Source organism: Pectinophora gossypiella, chromosome 16 (genome assembly GCF_024362695.1).
Source record: "Pectinophora gossypiella chromosome 16, ilPecGoss1.1, whole genome shotgun sequence".
NCBI lineage: Eukaryota > Metazoa > Arthropoda > Insecta > Lepidoptera > Gelechiidae > Pectinophora > Pectinophora gossypiella.
Window position 1 is genome coordinate 4725965 of NC_065419.1, and position 19241 is coordinate 4745205.

Consider the following 19241-nt stretch of genomic DNA (forward strand, 5'->3'; position numbering starts at 1 on the left):
GCCAGCCAGTACTGTCACCATCTTTGTTGCTCTTCTTTGGACTCTATCTAGTAGTGCAATGTCTTTCCGATAGTAAAGTCTCCATATTTGAAACCCATGTTCTAACAGCGGTTTGACGTAAGTAAGTTTTGTAAAGCCTAAGAAACAATTCCGTATCTATATGATAAAAAGCTTTTCTAATTATGTATAAGAGGGAGTTATCCTTCTTAATGATTCCAATAATGTGTTCGTCCCACTTTAGATTATGTGTTATCGTTATGCCAAGGTCCTTTTGTTTTTTAACACACTCGAGAGGTTTTGAGTCAATGGTGTAACTCAACGTGGGGTGGTTACTGCCAACATGCAACACAGTGCATTTGTCTACGTTTAATGTGATTAGCCAATCTCGGGTCCAAGCAATTACTCTATCAAGATCATCTTGGATTATATTATGGCTAATAAGTGGATTCCCTGTTTTTTTCGTGTCATGTGCAAAGAGTGATATATCAGACATTATACCATGTTTAAGATCTGTAAGGTAGATACTGAATAAAATAGGTCCTAACACCGATCCCTGCGGCACACCGCTGAGGACTTTTCTGGGAACAGAGTATGATTCTCCGATGCGCACAGAGAATGTGCGATTTGACAGGAAGTCTTCAATCCACTTCACGACATTGCCTCTGATTCCAAAGGGCTCTAATTTAGCAATCAATGGTGTGACAGGAACTCGATCAAAAGCTTTTTCATAGTTCAAGTAAATAATATCTGTAGGTATTCGTGCCTCCCAATTTCTTGCACAAAACCATGTTGCTCCTCGATGATGACATTCTCTCGTGCCAAAAGCATCCTATATATCCTATAATATGTAGATATCTTTGCATGGAATTATTAAAATCGAACATTCCATTCAAAATATATTACAAAGGAGATCATCGGCTTTCCATACTTTGGCCGGCCCAAATTTGAAAGTGCCGGTCAGAGAAAAAAATGTGTCAAACCTTTCGAGTAGATTGTTTTGAACATTTTTTACTATGATACCAGACGTGTATGACCATTAGTTTGGCTTTAATTGTATTTTAAAAATCTTCTATGACCAATATTTGGACTTTCAGTTTTGGTTAATATGTTAAAATGCCGGCCATCGAAAAAAATACGTCGAATCTGTCTAATAGTTGCTTTTCAATATTTTTTAATAACACCAAACATCTATGACCATTATTTTGACTTTTATTGGAATTTACGTTTTAGTTTAAATATGAAAAATGCCGACCAGCAAAAATATCATGTTGAGAGTATCGAGTAGATGTCTGTTAAAATTTTTTTCTATAGCGCCAAACTTGTATGACCTTTTTTTTTTTTTTTTTTGACGTGACTTATTGTAGGATTTGCCGCAGATGGCATTAACTACTTGGCCGGACAAAAACTTGTATGACCATTAGTTTGGCTTTTAGTGTATTTTAAAAATCTTGATTTCTTATTTATTTTGTATGAAAATAAAGTGCTTTGGGTAAAAAATGCGGTACGGCGGATTACAAAGGACCTTTAGAACATTTAATAATCTGGCGCAAAACATTTTTGACCGTTTTCTTGACTTTTTATTCGTCTCTCTTTCCGTTTTGGTTCAAATGGGAAAATGTCAGCCAGCGAAACAAAATAAGTCAAATCTTTTGGTAAACGACTTGAACGACGTATTTTTACTATACTACCAAATGTCGACTTTGGCTTTTATTGGACTTTTAAAAAAAACTTTTTTTATACATTTTAACAATGACAACAAGCAGAGCTTTCCCAATGACTAGTTATTAGTCAGATAAATACTTTGTGTTTTTGTTTTGTGTGTTGTTAGGTGAACTTCTATATTAATACTATCTGATTTGAGATATGACGTTGGCTGTAGTTTTTGCATTCGACTCAACGTTACAGCCTAAGTTTAGGTTGAATTATGGTATTGATTCACCTTGACTGTAAATGGTTACCACCCTCCAAAGATAAGCTTGCCATCTAGTGACGAAACTCGTATATTGGCATGACGTCTGTAGTATCTGTTAGGGAAAACAGGAGTCGGGTAGTTGTACTTTGCAAGTATGCCTATCACAATGTCCTGGTGCTACTCGGCCGATAACATAGTAGGTACCTCTATCACCCCACTGTTTATTCCTTGTATACACTTTTCTTTAAAAAAAGTAGTTTCTTAAGCGTGTATCACCATCAGGTAGGGTAGTGGTCAAACGCAAACCTATTTTTCAAAAGACGACCACCATATTACGCCTTTAGCAAGATAGTTCCATTATCCGTAGATAAAACTTTTTTTTGACTTTTGGAAAAGCGAATTAAGTTCAAAATATTGGTCATAGTCGTTTAATGCCATAGTAATAAACATTCTGACGATCCTTTAAATAACGCGCCTGTTATATTTTATTTTTATACAAAATGAATCAAAAATCAAGTTTTTTTTAAATCCCACAAAAGCCAAACTAATTAATGGTCATACACATTTTTGTCATAGTGAATAAATAATGTTTACAGGTATCTTCTCGATAGCTTTGACATGTGTTTTTTGCTGACCGGCACTTTTCACACAGAAACTATAACGTAAAGTCCAACAAAAGTCAAAATAATGGTCATAGACGTTTGGTGCCCTAATAATAAATGGTCAAATGGATAAGTTCTAACGGGATATACAAATATTGTTTCATGGCCGGCATTTCACATTTTCACCAAAAATGTATGAAAATTCAGTTTTTTTAATTCGAATAAAACCGAAAATATTGACCCTACAGCTTTGGTGCCATAGTAATAAATGCTCAGACAGATAAGTTCTAAGGATATATACCATTATTGTTACTTGGCCCGCACTTTACATTTTCACCAAAAATGTATGAAAAATACAGTTTTTTAAAATCGAATAAAACCGAAGACATTGACCCTACAGCTTTGGTGCCATAGTAATAAATGCTCATATGGATAAGATCTAACGGAATATAGCAAAATTATTTTTTGGCCGGCACTTTGACTTCTAGGCCGAAATCCGATGATCTCCTTTAAGTTTTTTAAGAGTTCATACGACACTACGACAGAAGATAAATTGGGCATAAGTAGGCATACCTTATATTTAAATGGTCTTTGTTGGAAATCCTTACTTTTAATACAAATATATGCGATAAAAAATATTTTCCCTTGAAATGGGAATTTTTCGGGTTTTTTCCCTCAGAATTGGGAAAATTCCCAAAACGCGGGAATTTTCCGGGTAAGAACCCAACACTAACCACATCGTATAGCGACGGTACAGTCAAGAGCAAAATGCTTTTTGCAAATTTGATATTAAATACTTTGCTCATAATGATAACGACCCCCGTGGTCCAGTGGTTGAGCGTTGGGCTCACGATTCGGAGGTCCTGGGTTCGATTCCCGGTAGAGACATATCACAAAAAATACTTTGGGGTCCCTAGTTTGGTTAGGATATTACAGGCTGATCACCTGATTGTCCGAAAGTAAGATGATCCGTGCTTCGGAAGGCACGTTAAGCCGTTGGTCTTGGTTGCTACTTACTGATGTAAGTAAGTAGTCGTAACATGAGCCATGTCAAATTGTTCTACGATCTTCTAGCGGAATAACAGCAACTGGTCCACTGCGTCGAAAAAAAGCCGCTATCATTTTTTTATTCACGCTCCGACCGCGAACCACTTAGGTAGGCAACTCGTCCTCTTCAAACACCCATTGCGTGGATTGCTGCTTTGTGAGAGGATCGTAGCAGTAGATCCAAGATTCGTCAGATGTAAGCCGAGGATTTTCACCCGGTGCATAATAGGCTAGTTTCCAACTAGTCAAATCAGTTACTTTTTACTAAACGTCAAAACACGAAATTACTATGGAATTTGTATGAAAAAGCACTCTGTGACGTCATAGAAAAACGTGACAAAATGTCGGACTTATTATTACGTTTTTCTTGATTAAAATTCATAAATAAGTTTAATAGAAAAAAGAAAATGTTTTTCGTTAGTTTTAGATGTGTCTTTATTTAGTAATCAGAATTTCATAATTTATCTTGAACCTAGTACACGACCCAATTTAAGACAACAGGCTAGGCGTGAGGGTGCCCAATTGGGCGCTGACCTTAGTCTAGGGCGTCGTCCGAGAGAATAACATTTGAAAGTGTTAAACGACCCTGGTGGGCCGATTGCGATAAGCGCTGAATGTGGGAAATTGTCGACCACGTCTTTTTTTCACTTTTTCACTTTTCTGAGCTATTTGTCTCACCAACAGTACCTGCCGGTTTTATTCACGTATAGTGTACAGAGCATTGATCTTTTCATTTTACGATGAGTTTTATGAGGGCACTGTTTTGTTGATATCGAAATCGTTAATGACTTTGTTTTTTAGATTTTATGGCTCATTTAATGAGGCTAAATAAGATTAACCTATGAATTTTATAGTACCTATATGATGTTATTTTCCGATTCATTTTGGGTCGATGATGTAGGTATTCATTATACAAAACACAAACATGTGTTATAGAAAACAGTAGTCTAGAAAACTTGCTGCACACATAAGCGATACCAAGAGAGTTCCGGGCTGAAATCCGCCGCGCCGCGGTTTCATACATAACAAGGTCACTAAGTGTAAGTATCTCAATTGAGGTAGTCAGAAGTACGTCCAGCGCGAGATGAACTAAGTACCCACAACTCACCGAGCGTTTTGTTAGACCAACGTGATAAGTGGTGAGCAGTATCGCCGTCTTTAATGATCGAACCAACTGTGTTAAATTAATAACCGGCGTTGTTTCAAAGTTAGAAATTCGAACCCAACCCTCGCGGTCCACCTCTGTGTGCAATAAGCAATGATGGCTGAAATGATGACTCAATAGAGATTGAGCTAATTCTAATATGATTTATCGGCAATAAGCTTCCAGCCGGCCTGCTGTTCCGCCTGCACTTTAGAAACTAGAACTGCACTCTAATTATAAGTCCGTGCTCCCGATTCTGCACCTAAAGAGTATTTTCGTCTTTTCACTAGAATTTAAAGGGCGTACAATGTAGTAAATCCATTAACGAACGAAAATGTAGGGACCTAGCGAAAAGGCAGAGCGAGGCCTTTTAAGTACTCAACAGTGTGTGAGTGTGTGCGTATACATATTTTATAGGTGTCTCTAATTTATGACTTCCTGGTTACTATATTAAAAACTCAGTCGCGAGGCTTATGGACATCGCTTCTCCAGAGACTCTTGGTTGTTTAGACCGCTGTCTGATATTACCTATTCACCTACTGACAGATCTTAGGCGTCGAGTTTAATTAATAAGCAGATAGGTACCTACCTATACCTTTATATCATAGTAATGAGGACGATTATTAAAAATGAAAATATACGCTTAACTACCTATAATAACGCATTATACAACTTTAGTACGTAGTTACGTACTTATGCATGGCAAGATATGAAGATAGGATTGTTTTTATTACTCACCTATTTTGTATAATAGTCATGTATATATATGTATATATAACCTTGCGACAAAAAGTGCAATACAGACAGGACAAAGTCGAAGAAAACAGTTTATCACGATGTCGTACGTAACCAATTGACTCTTCTTACCACGCTTTATTAAATCTTTTCTTCAAGTAATTCTTGAACTTTGAAATAATATTTTTACAATTTGCTTTAAAATATTTATGACATTGAAATCATTAGTTTAAGAGATAATTATGATAACCTTAGCACATTTAATACTTCTGATTTACGTCTGAAATAAACACACAAGTTCTCAGAAATTGAATTAGGTTTGTTTATATGTGATTTATATCTAAACAGTAATCATATTTTTCTTATTTTAGGTAAATATGTATATTATTGTATATTATATTGTTGATTGAGGGGAGGCCTGTGCCCAGCAGTGGGACGTATATAGGCAGTTTATGTTTATGTATGTATATTATTTTAGCATATTTTTCCTGCGGCAGTAAACTAAAAGCCCGTAGACAGTTTGTTATCACCGTTTCATTCTGACGCACCGTATTAATTAGATAGGCCCTACTTATCCTACTTAATTTAATTACTTATGTACCTTTACTGGGAATATAGTCGTGAGCTTATGTCGTGTTATATTCCTTTGTTTCATTAGAATCACTATTGCAATAGACTGACCTCAGTTGTTCTTCCACAAAGCTTCTTGATCTAAGCGTTTTACAATAATTACTACTTCGGTTTACCTAGTATAGGTGGGTAGATGTAAGTACCTACGTGCAATAAATTACCTCAACTATTGTTGTAGCCTCTTATCTACAAGTATAACTACAACTGAAAAATATCCAAAGATTTCTCAAAATGTCCAAAGCTCGCGCGTAGCTCGTTCTAAATTCGGAAAACATTGTTATTCCTTCTCATGACACTGCTTTAATTTCCTTTGTGCTGTTACTAAAATAAAATACCCTCGACGAACATGACTGTTTAGTTTCAGTAATAAACCTAATTGGCCTTTTTAATTGTCAACAACAACCACTCAAGATTGGTGATTAGGTATATATATTTATTTTTGTTTTGAGCTCTGCAGTTCGGAGAACAACGTAAGTGTAACCTACTGCTGAAGTCCACCTGATTCCTGTAAAAAGCTTAAAAACCCCTGACAACTTTACTGAGTTAAAGTTGAGACTACAAGCATCCCCAATTATTTATATTGTATGTATATGGAGAGCAGCGTTATATTCACGTGACTGGCTGGTTGATGTGGGGATGTACGTGCGCGCGCGGGAAGTTTAAAGTAGGGTTGCAACGCGTTCCATATTATATAGTATTGTACTATATTTAAGTACCTTGTTCTATATATTTTACAATTGTAATAGTACGCAAAAGTACAACTTATATTTTTATTGTGCGTTTGGCACTTGAATATGAACATTTTTGAAAGGTTTTGAAGAAATCCCGCGGTTCCCTGTTATAAGTATTAACCTAGTCAAATGAAATCCATTTTCGAAACGTCAAACAGTTATTTGTATGAAAATACAAAACATGGGCAAATATCGTACCCATTGTTATGTGATTTATTGTTAAAATTGGTAAATAAATCAATACGAAAAAGTGGTTAATTTTGGATCATCATAAACTAGTTTCTATTTCTACATAAGTACCTACTCTCTACCCTTGCAGCCACGAAGACATCCGCGACGCGATGATGTCGTTGGTGCACATGTTCCGATCGTCACAAGACAAGCTGGAACGCCACGAGTACCGGGAGAAGGTGCTCGGAGACCAGGTCAAGAAGATGCTTACAGGGTTGGAGAAGAAGCACCGCGCGCTCGAACCGCTGAAAGGAATGCTCAGCAGGCTCGACGAACGACTGTCCAATGTTGAAACTATACTTCTACAGGTAAGTAGATAGACAAAAAAGCATGCAAGCGTGCATGTATAACCGAACATCATCTACAAAAATTGCCTAGCTCAGAACGCTCCCGGAGTAAGTAAGTAGGTTCCAATTGTAATAATGAACTTAGCTAAGAACGAAGTTCAAACTGGTACATAGGTAAAGCTTTTGTTCACGTAAGCTGTGGTAGAATAGTTGTAATGTTATTGTTTATTCTATGGTTCAGAATCGTTAGTGGATAAGCGTGTACCATAATGTGGACCAAATAATTTTATTACGTGACTGACCTGAACACATTCGTACAATACTTATTGGCCCTTAAATCAATTCAATTCAATTAAGCAATAAACGGGTGTGGTACCTAAGTACATCTAATAATTGTCTTTGAGATTTGAAGTAACTATTCAATAAGATTGACTGAACCTTTATAAAACTTACTAGTAACGTAGTTGTATATTTTGGAAACCAGAATAACGTACGGGGGCAAAATTTAATTAGGTCACGCACAGTTTTGATTCATTGAGATTTTTCCTTCAAAAATTTATGTATGAACAAAATGTTACAGCCATAAGGAAATCCCATAATACTTCTTTTTCACGGTTTGTTACGGGTGTTCAAATGAATAAAACTTTACTTAATTCCAGAAAGAAGAACGCGAGAAAGCCACCCAGAAGAAAACAGACGAGGCTTTAGACGGCATCCAGAAATCTCTGCAGAGTCTCACTGCATCTCTACCCAAGAACTTGAAGCCAGGAGGATCAGTTGTGGAGGACAACTTGACCACCAATGAGGATGGCTCGGACAAAAAGCGTGACGCTACTGATGCGAAGCTGGACGCTGTGAAGACTGAGATTGATAATTTGAAGAATAGTTTGAGCAAAGTGAGTTTGTTGTAATTCTTTTCAAAAAGCAGTACCTGGAACCTAAGTACCTATGATAAGGTCTCCCTTTCTGCTCAAGTAATGTCTGGCAGTTGTCGAAAAAGTTGAGTTCGATCCCCGGTTAGGTCTTTCAAGACAAATATATCTACTTAAATCTAGACGCCTTTGTGATAATGCACGGGTCTCCACACGCTTTCTAAAGTGAGGCGAAATACATTGGACTTCATTCCAGAAAGTATGTGATCCTGCTCTGGGTAGTTTGCCAAGAAACCCTGTCACTTATTTTACTTTCCAATCCAAAACACAGGACTCTCTCCGGTCGGTCTGCCTGGCGATGGTGTCCGAGGTGAACCCGCTAGAGAAGCACATCTCGGAGGCTGAGAAGCTACTGACGCGGTACGAGCTGAAGCTGAACGAATTCAACGGCACCAAAGTGCAGACAGACTTCGTGCCGCTCAGTGAGGTCACGTTGGCCGATGAAGCCTGGCATAGCAAGATGTCTGAAGGTAATACCAGTTTACATGCGGACAAATGTCACCAGCTATGTTACAGTCTATACCAATATTAACCAAATCACGGGAGGTGTGCGCGGTAGATTCAAAGCTCTTTCTCATTTGCACTCTCCTGACTCTACAAATTTTGGTAAAAACATACGGTAATAACTGTAGGTAACAGTAACAGGCATTTTGTACTAATCAGTTATCCAGCTCGAATATTTAGATACAGTCCTTCTCAAAGCATTCTCTCTCTTTAAGAGCTGCGCTCTTGTCGGTGGAGTAATCGCCATTCCTCTCTTCTTCCCGCCAAATCCTTCACCTCCTGATACGACACGACCTGCACCTTCTCTTTTATTTGTTTCATAAATGTTCTCCTAAGTCTACCCTTTCCTGTTTTCCCTTCAATACTCAAAGCATTAGGCGGCCATATTCCTAAAAAAAGCATTCCTTCCAAGCAAACTTCACAGCAACAGCCTCCATCGCGATCTGGTGGCCAGTTGTTTAAGCGGTCGACCCTTGATCTGGATGTACTGGGGTCGATTCACTACTAATTAGAAGTGACAAAGCTTTCTTTATTCCCAGTGATGGAACGACAAGAGAAGGAGATCCAGAAGATCCAGCAGCTGTTAACCGACGCGGAGAGCATGTGGAAAGACCTGCCGCGAGTGGCGGACCTGACCGCCGCCACAAACCGTACGCTCGATGCAGTGCAGCAGGCGAAGAATGAGCTCAAGGAAAATGATGATGCTTGTAAGTTGCGGCAAATATTGTTAAATATTATGGAGGTACTATTCAAAAATAAACAAAGGTTTATCGATGTTAACTATTAGCATAATCATCATCTCATATTTGTCCAATTCAGTTCTAGGAATACAACCCTACTTACTTACCTATTTCGATATCCGGCTCGAAGGACCAAACTGTTAATTTCTTACAACCCCTTCATGAATAGTTACAATAATTATAATGTTATCATACACACATTATCATATAGGTAGGTAGGCTGTGTATACTTAGGTACTGTAATAATTACCTATCTAAACCTCGCGGTACAGTCATGAGCAATATCATGTACCCGCTTTAGAACCCTGTCGCACTATCATATTTGACATTTAATGAAACTTACGGTTAAATTTGTCAAAAAAGTTAATGTGACATGGTTTCAAAGTGTTTACATACTCGGTGTGTACTCGTGACCGTACAGAGTGTACTAACCAAATCTCTCCTATTCTTGCAGCGGTTGGCAAAGTGTCAACCAAGCTGCGTGAGATGAGCGATCGGCTGGTGGGCACCAACGAGGACATCCAGCGCAGCCTCACGCAGGGCAACACCATGACGGAGCATGCATACAACGACATCTCCAGGAGTTACGAGACGCTAAGAACTGAGGTAACATCAGCAGGGGAATGTATTACACAACAAAAAATATGTCGTCTTTCACTTACATAAGCGCAAGACAGAGATGGAACTAGTTTTAGAAGTTTGAGTTCGCCACAATCGGCACCACTATCTGGGGGCACGACAGTGCCCCCGCCAAGTCGAACAAAAACAACGGCTTTGAATTATTTAGTAGGTAGTATAAAAATAAAAAAGTTTTATTGCAACCTTGTGTTCGTATCAAATATAGTGTTACAAAATACAGTAGTAACGTGGACCTGCGGCCTCCGTGGTCCAGTGGTTGAGTGTTAGGCTCACGATCCGGAGGCCCCGGGTTCGAATCCCGGTGGGGAAATTATCACAAAAATTACTTTGTGTTTGGTTAGGACATTACAGGCTGATCACCTGATTGTCCGAAAGTAGTGTTTCGGAAGGCACGTTAAGCCGTTGGACCCGATTACCTACTACTTACTGATGTAAGTAAGTAGTCGTTACATGAGTCATGTCAGGATTGATGAGGTTGGTAACCCACACGGGAGGAGAAGAACGTGGACCTGCAACTGGTAGAGCACAACATACTCAGTGGGGCAATACAATATATTAAATTAGAGGGTAAGCCCCAATACTTTGGGAGATTATTTATACCTGGTATTAGAGTCCTAATCCAGCAGGGAAGTACTAACCGAATATAAATAAGTATGTAATATAATTACTAAAAACCGACCGTCAACCCCGCAGGTGCAGACGTTATCGAAGAACGAGCACGTGATGCTGCAGACGGCGGACAACGTGATCGCCAACAAGAAGCGCATCGAGTACGGCGTGCACCAGATCCTGGTGGAGGTGGGCGAGCTCATCAAGATGCAGGGCAAGAACCTCAACCGGACTATCAACGACAGGTAACGCTTGGCAGCACTTTTTACCAAAAGCTGTGCTACAGGCCTGTAGTTTGCGTTTGACCACAATCTTGTTGATAAGTGACGATGTTTTAAGGTCGGACACGCTTACCTAAGAAATACGATATAATTTCATGCAGTTACAATTTCAATGGGACACAATATCAAAGGGCCACATTTTGGACAGTATCTTCACAATTGCAAAATTACACAATAGGGTAGGGTCTCGAAGACATTTCGGTTTATTAAATTAAAACATAAACTTAGTATTCTGTAATAGACTGTTGTTTGTATGAAGTGTCCGGGGGTGTGCCTAAAGGTTGCCTGGAAAAAAATGCTGCAAACTGTCTTATTCTTGTGTTCTTTGGGTTCCATAAAATATATTTATCTTATTTACCACACTCTCTCTTTCTATAAGGTTCGACAACATCGAGACGACGATAGTGGAAAACCAGACGGGCGCACTCACCAACCTGAGCTCCAAGATCGAATCGGAGATGTCGCAAGTGTGGCGGCAGATCGGCATCATGTACCAGCAGCTCACCGCCAGCAAGATGTCGCTTGACAAACTTACCGTAAGTACTTACCATATCCACCAAGCACGTAGCCCTTAACTGTGCGGGCACAGTCAAGCCTTCAGAAAACAACTCGCACCCACCTTTGACACGAATTCCTCAGAATGATGAACCAGAGTCATCTTAGCGAAAACCACGTAAACGCCTTTATGAAAAATCATATTCTGATGCGATTATCTTCAACAAAACCTCGAGTGCCTTCAATTTCAATCCGGGTAAAAATTGAGACCAGAAAAATATATATTTTTATATGATTTGAAATTAGCTTGTCTATTACGAGGTTTTGTAAACGAAAAACACTTCCGTACGTGACTTTTCAAAAAGGCGCTTCTGTAGTTTTGACTATAAGGCGATGGTGTAATGGTCAGACATAAAATTATCTTCTTGCGTTATTGCGGAGATTTCCACGCCTACAGTGGCTACTGAATACCAGGTCCTTTCTTTGTAACGAAACGACCGCCTGTTCGGTTACCTTTAAAAATCCTTTGCACTTTAAAGGTCGTTCACGGACGTGCGTGTATGCATGTTAAAAACTTCAATTACTAGAATCGATCTAAGTGTTTAATTCACTTAGTAATTTCCTGTTATGTCCACAGGAACAAACCGAGCAATATGTTAATGGAAGCGCCACCACTATGGACAACATGAAAGACAAGGTAAACTGAAACAACTCATATGCCAATGACATAAAAGTCATAATACGTTTATTTAATTAACTTGATGTATTCCAGGTGGGTTTGATAACGACTCGTATGACGGAAGTGGACGACAATTTGAACTACTTGCTCGGTCGACTGTCGCTTGTTGCTCAGGAGTTCAATCAGATCAAAACGGGGCTCGGGGATGCGTTGGACAAGGTCAAAGCGAGCTTCCTTACCGTACAGTCTAGACTTGATGGTGAGTATTTGAGACTGCTGATAACTGTGGCCAAACGGTCACTGGCACAACCGAATTAGCTGCTTATGCTACCACGAACACATGCTACAGCTTTGTAAAAATAACGTAAATAATGAGCCACCTCTCCCCACAGATGCCGGCCCCGGCCCACACAACATCACCAGTGCAGAAAAAACAACTTAAATTATTAACAGTACCAAATAACGTAGACTTAATTAACAAATACTATAAGCTTTTACCGCGTAGAAATTAACTGTAAGTTGACTGAATTAGGAGTATAGATAAGTGAAATGAAACTCGTGCAAATTAACTTTTGCAAATATTTAATCTCTTTCATAATTGTGGATCTATATATTTATATTGTACAAGTTATATGATACAATTAAATTTGACCGTGACAGTACCCGACGTCACCGTGCCTCATCACACGTCGCGTCGTCAGTAAACCAACATTGACGAGGATCTAAGAACTTGTGACTTTATGAACTGTACAATCATATATTGATATAATAATTATTGATCTTAAACAATATACACACAAATTATTTGTCTCCCTTCTTGGTTATTTTATTTATCCTGATTACAACCTCATTTTGTATGTGCAATTTAAATATTAATTACTTAACAAATTATACCAACTGTTAAATACAAATAATTTATTAAAATTCGTGCCATTATAGTGAATTTGTTACGTTTACGAAATATATTTGAATAGTGAATACACTCGATAATTTATAGGAGAACAAATAAATAGCTTATAATGGGCTATTTGTGTTTTAGACATACAAAATATATGGAGATATTTTGGGACAATTTAGACAATATGATTGTACAACATATTGGAACGTAACTATCATTCCATGACTGGGATGGATAACCATTTAAAAAATAATGAAACTTTGGAATCCACTTAAAGGTATAACACTTGACACATTCGTTGTTATGAACAGCCTAAACGGGACAGTCTACAAGCTAAGTACAACGTAATGGAAAAACAAAATCAACAATGTCCCAAAAAACACTTAACAACTAAAGGAATGCGAATGTCTGCGAACCAGTCGCTATATCTCTTACAACTTATCTATTTAGGAAATTTTGTGTCTATTTTTGATAACCGTGTAGGTACTTTATAAGCAGATTTGATCAAAGGAACCACTACATTGTCAATGTAAAAAATAATTTCAAATATTATAGAGGCAAATCTTCATGGCAGTGGCATACCTAACACCCATACACAAATAGCACTTGAACAATTTTTATTTTTACATAATATTATGAATCACTGTATGTACATGGATAATTTTACATGTACACTATATTAATGCAAAAAATATTTACAAATCCTTAATTAATTGTGTTAAAAAGCACTTAATAGCTTTCCCTAAGCCCGCACCCCAAAGTGTATCCAAAAGAGAATAGTAATTAAAAATAAGCTCAAAGTTAAACAAAAACGACAAAAATATAAAAGACATAAGTACAGTGTATAGCCTGCATGCAGGTATAAAGAAGTAGTTCCCAACAACTCCTCTCATAGGGATCAGATATCACATTACGATGTAAGATTAAACACTTTACAAAGACAAAAATAATATAAAGAAGATCCTTGGGAAACACGAAATTTAACGAAACAATTCATCCAAAGCATAAAGCGTAATATCGCTTTTAGATACTCAATTATTATGTATACGTGATGAAACCGAAAGGTAAGGTGAATCTATCAAAAGCCCGAGTATGAAAGTACAACAAGCTCCCTAAGTGATGTAAGTCTAAGTTGTCCATGAGACAAAACTGTTCATGTCTGTGACATCTACTGTTTGTACAATGCGGCATCGTCACAACGTGCGCGCGATGCTGACGCGGCCGCAGCGGATTGTGCGTGTATGTGTGCCTCGCAGCTGCAGGCGGCGCCCTGCTCTCCCACCGTCAACATCGCTAAAATTTTGCCTTATCTCCATACTGTACCCTACTATTTATAATTTATTAACTCCTAACTAAGTCTCAAGTGTAAAATTGTGCCACACAAGCAATCTTAATGGGACATTTAAAGCCAAACGCAACAAAACCGTCTCCGAGCGCGCCGGCGCCGCAACCCGACCCGGCGCAGCGGCCCCTACCCAACGAGCGAGCCATGGAATGTTCACAATGGAAAATACTTACATCCCCCCTTTAAAACTAAGGTCCTCAACAAGTAAATAATTTTCACTACGACTCGATTCATTCATATAAAATGACACCCGCTAATGCTTACTCCTCCTGACATTACAGTTATGGCTACACTCATATTTTGGATTCAAAATTGGAGTCCCCTATCATAGTTTCAATACATTATCTAAGAAATACAGTTGTGGCCGGATATAAAGGTGATGTTTATTACCCTAATACCGATCACGAGTACCAGATACATTACTCTGACAGTTACACTAGTTGATCTTACGTGATGGAACTTACATAGGAAGACATACAACTATACACATACGCTTTTAACAGACATCACGAAATTAAAATTGAATGTAAACGAATGAAAACTAACAAGATTATTGCATTTATATTATTAGTCCATGTAATAAAAATACAGCTCTTTAGACTAAATATTAGCAAATGAGGCCGGACGTGGACCGCTCGCGGCGATGCTCCCCACCAGCGCGAGACAGCCCGCGCCTCCCGGCCAGAACCCCAACCAAACAGTACCTGCACTCAAGGTACTTGAACTGAATAACCAGTCAAACAACTAGACTTACTTGTGACGCCACGTCTCGAAAACGAGTTTGCAAAATAATTCATGACCACCCCATAAATCCGAGGCACTTACATGACCTTAAGAGTAATGATATACAACTACGAACTAGTGGTACCAAATGTTAGCTCATTGTCTTCCCGAGAAGGACCCGTTGATACAACGGGTGTGACACATTTAAAGCTATGGACATGTTTCACGTACTAAATGTTAATCAAGTCTAACCTAACACGGAGAGAGAAGGGAGCTATCGTAGACGTACAAAGTACTTAAATATCGTATCCTACATTCAGCTCTTAAGTCTTACATGAACTGACCGTTAACCAGTGCGATTACATACAAAATTGGTGTAATAAAATGAGTGTCGGACTTCGTAAAATGTCTAACGTGCTGTCATGTTTAAAAATATTGGTGTCACCTGGAAAACTCCGAAAAAATTTGAACGAGTGCAGTAGTGAAAATAGTCAATCCATACAAATCAGTATTTCTTATCTCGTATTACTCTTAACATTATGATTAATAATGGTAAAAGTAGGTGCCACTTCAACCCCTTCGACCGAACCTACAAAGCAAATGTCACCACGCGTGATCTATGTACATATCGACAATCGCAATAACAAAACAACAATTTACTATTTTATGTATACTTTAAAACTGTCGCACATAATTCTTATGTACAAATTCAACGGGTTCAGTTTAAACCTGACCGAACGTAACATCAATAGGGTTTCGGTCTTCGCATGGCACTTCGCTACAGAACCAAAATAGAGAAGCTAACTTCGGTGACGATCGATTTTCAATTCCTATAAACGCTATATTACAAGGGGATCTCGGTCCCCGGACGTCGTGGAGGCGTTTACGCCCCGCAAGGCCCACGTCGGCGGTTCACCGGCGACATCAGACCGAAACTATCCAAGCTTAAAATTTAAAATCGTACTGTCCAAACTGCCATGCAAAGCGTTACAAAATATCATATCTTATGTACATATTGTCGCTCGAAGATAAGAGTAAGAACTATCGCCTAGGTTAGGTGTGGGGATACAAAAGGTGCGGGGTTTACCTCCGCGTGCTCTTGGAGGAGGGGCGCGAGTGCGAGTGCGTGTGCGGGGTCGCGCCCCCCCCCCGCTCCTAACTGGAGCACGACGCGGCCGACACCGGGGACAGCGGGGAGTCACGCGGGCAGCCCGACAGCGTCACCACCACCTGCAACAACAACAACCTTCAGCGCTTGCTTCATAATGTGTCACACAACTGTACGAGCAACCCCTCGGTAGACTGGAAGGTTCAAGTTTATCCCACTATGCTATTTCAAACAGCAGGTTGATAAAAATACCATGGGCTGATTTTTTTTTTAATCAAATTTTTTTCGAGGTTTGAGCCACTCTTGGTGGTTATGCCAGCCTCGTAGTTTAGAGTGTTTAATGATGATCAAATCATCAATTTACAAAAGAATACCATTACAGCACTACACCATGCTGTTCAGGGATTGTTATTCCTAAGAGACACAGTGCAGTATTTATATACAAGCCTTGCCGCTACGGACACTGGATCTGCCAAGAGGCACACAATCTCTCCTCCATGTACATTTTGGTGGAATAATCCTTCTAATCTGTTTGTTCCGGTCACACTCCACGGGCTGATCATTATATACAACACACTACCGCTGCATTGGCTTAACAATGTTTACACTGTTACAAATGACCCGGCTTGCCAAGTAGGTAACTATGACACTATTAGTAATATGTTGATTTCTACGTTGGACTGGGAGCAAATAATCTCTAACACAGGACTGCAAAATAGTCTTTTGATTACTTGTGGCTCTGCTCACCCCGTTATGGAATATGGGACATTATTTAATCCATGATTGTAAGGAATTTTTAATACTTGAGGTGCACATTTTTAACATCACTCATATCCATGTTTATTTGTAAATTGCACCCAAGCAGTGTTTTTTAAGACCATGTATAATTTCATATTCAGTAAAATGCATACATAAACTCAAACTTATAATGTCTAACCCGTTCATTTAAGTAATTTTGATAATTGTGTTTGTTGTCTGTGTTGTTTACCTTTCGGCTGCCAGCGTGGTTCCGATGCTCACATAGCCACACGCCTTGCCACGTGCCAAGGTTTAACTTGCCGTCTGTGATGGGGATGGTCAGTGAAGAACCCAGGAAACAGGCTTTCACATGGGCTGGCTGTCAAACACAACACAATTTATTATTAAAGATGTAGGCAGTTGATAAACGAGGGAACAATGGTAAACAGTTGTAACTTATGTAAAACCTAAATAAACACTTCTCTGCTGGTAAAGAAAAACCTAGAATGTGTTTAGCTGTTAAATAAAACCTTCTTCTGTCCTTGTCCTCTCCAGAATTATTAGTGACTTTTTTCTCAAGCTCAAAAATATCTTTCAGTGTGTAACATAATTACAGTTTGAATAATGAAATTTTACATAAATAATGTTTTGTTTAATGTCTCATCCGCCTAACACTACTGCAGCAACTCTTAACCTATATAGCTAGCCGAGGAAAATTTGCTGCAAAAAACACCTCCGCACAGGGCCCTAGACATTCTTAAAAAAAAAAGATTGCTATTCATCTGATCAGCACATCAGATTGTTATTATCATCTTATATTGGGCATTAGACTTGATATCAAGTCACTAAAATATCATATTTAGATCTTCAATACCAAGTACAGCCATACTGTAAGATACTATATTCTAATAGTTCTATCAAAACTTAGTTTAGAAAAGAAAAATTAATATGTGCAATTATTTTAAACACTTGATAACATATCAAGGTTAAGTGATAGCTTATGACACTTAAATTTTTTACTATATACACATATAAAGTAGATTTATGTTTGTCCAGTACATGTAATATGCAAAGTAAAAGAATGAAAACAATTCTATGACCTTGTCAAAATGTCAAGTATATGATAATAAAGGCAGTGTTAGCACCACTCAGTAACATGACATTTTATTAAAAGAAGTAATGGTTGGGTAAAACAAGAACTAGGTATTCTAATGTAAAACAAAATTATGACACTATAACATTCAGTCCCACATAAAGCATGTACAATCACTAATAATTATGAGAAAAGTATAAACAAATGAATGTTATTCAATGACAGCGTACACATTTAAAATTCAAATAACTGAATTCTGCTGTATCACTTTTTGTTGCAGGCCAAACATTAAAAATAATAACTTAAATTATGTACAGTTGCAAGCTTACCATGTCATCAGGTCCTTCACAGGAGTGGCGGTATGGAAGGCCCTCAGGCACTATTTTGTTGAGCATCATTTCCATGTCGTCTCTGACGTCAGGATCCCAGCTCTCGTTGAGCGCTAGGCTCGCCGATGTGTGCATTACTGGAAACAACATCTTGCTGATCAGCTGGTGTCATACCGCACGATAGACTCGGCGGAAAGATGTGCACTTTATACTACTAATTGTTTTGTATCCTTAATGTAAGCCAGTGCTTAAGAAATTATCATAATTACAAAATCGCGCGAGAATAAATGTAGGGCAAATGTGACAAGTGGGAGGGGGTGGCAAGGCGGCAAGTCCTGACGTTACTCACTCTGGATATGGCAGAGCCCCACCGCGAACTGCGACAGCTCGGGCACCTGCTTCAGGATCTCCTCGGTAACGAGGTGCACACCTCGGTGCTGCGGCCGCAAGTTCAGCTTCCGTTGAAACCACGCGGATCCGATCTGAATCCCTCGGTTCGAGGCCATGTTTAATTTTTAAAAACGCTACACAGTGACCGCAAGAACACAAACGATCTTACACAACATCACTTAGGACAACCTTTACACGAATTAATCCACAATTATCATAAAAGATTCATCTTCGATCTTTAAATTGTAATAAATATAACTGAGGTTATAGGACAGATTCGACACCCTATTTTCTGCGGGAAAGTGAAACAGTCGTCAAACGAAAGAGAAAGAAAACATAATGTTGTCAATATAAAAAAAAACTGACTGCGTAAGTTTCATTCATGAAATTAATTCGTTTAGTTAGTTACAAAAAACAAA

The 19241-nt window shown here is 38.6% G+C and overlaps 2 protein-coding genes across 2 annotated transcripts in view; one reads left to right on the top strand and one right to left on the bottom strand.

The window, feature by feature from the left end:
* The window catches only part of LOC126373664 (putative leucine-rich repeat-containing protein DDB_G0290503), a 25952-nt gene extending 12938 nt beyond the window's left edge, over positions 1–13014 (top strand). The window contains exons 3-12 of the mRNA XM_050019887.1: positions 7121–7340; positions 7979–8215; positions 8523–8721; positions 9295–9462; positions 9950–10101; positions 10828–10988; positions 11404–11560; positions 12157–12216; positions 12292–12457; positions 12591–13014. Coding sequence (XP_049875844.1) covers positions 7121–7340; positions 7979–8215; positions 8523–8721; positions 9295–9462; positions 9950–10101; positions 10828–10988; positions 11404–11560; positions 12157–12216; positions 12292–12457; positions 12591–12640 — 1570 coding nt within the window. The 3' untranslated portion in view covers positions 12641–13014. The remainder of the gene's footprint in view (positions 1–7120; positions 7341–7978; positions 8216–8522; positions 8722–9294; positions 9463–9949; positions 10102–10827; positions 10989–11403; positions 11561–12156; positions 12217–12291; positions 12458–12590) is intronic.
* Positions 12764–19150, bottom strand: LOC126373665 (UPF0047 protein YjbQ). The gene is made up of 4 exons (XM_050019888.1): positions 18782–19150; positions 18433–18569; positions 17261–17389; positions 12764–16394 (listed from the first exon to the last, which is right to left on the bottom strand). The coding sequence occupies exons 1-4, from the start codon at positions 18936–18938 to the stop codon at positions 16320–16322; spliced, it is 498 nt and encodes a 165-aa protein (XP_049875845.1). The 5' UTR covers positions 18939–19150; the 3' UTR covers positions 12764–16319.
* Positions 19151–19241: the final 91 nt, after the last annotated feature.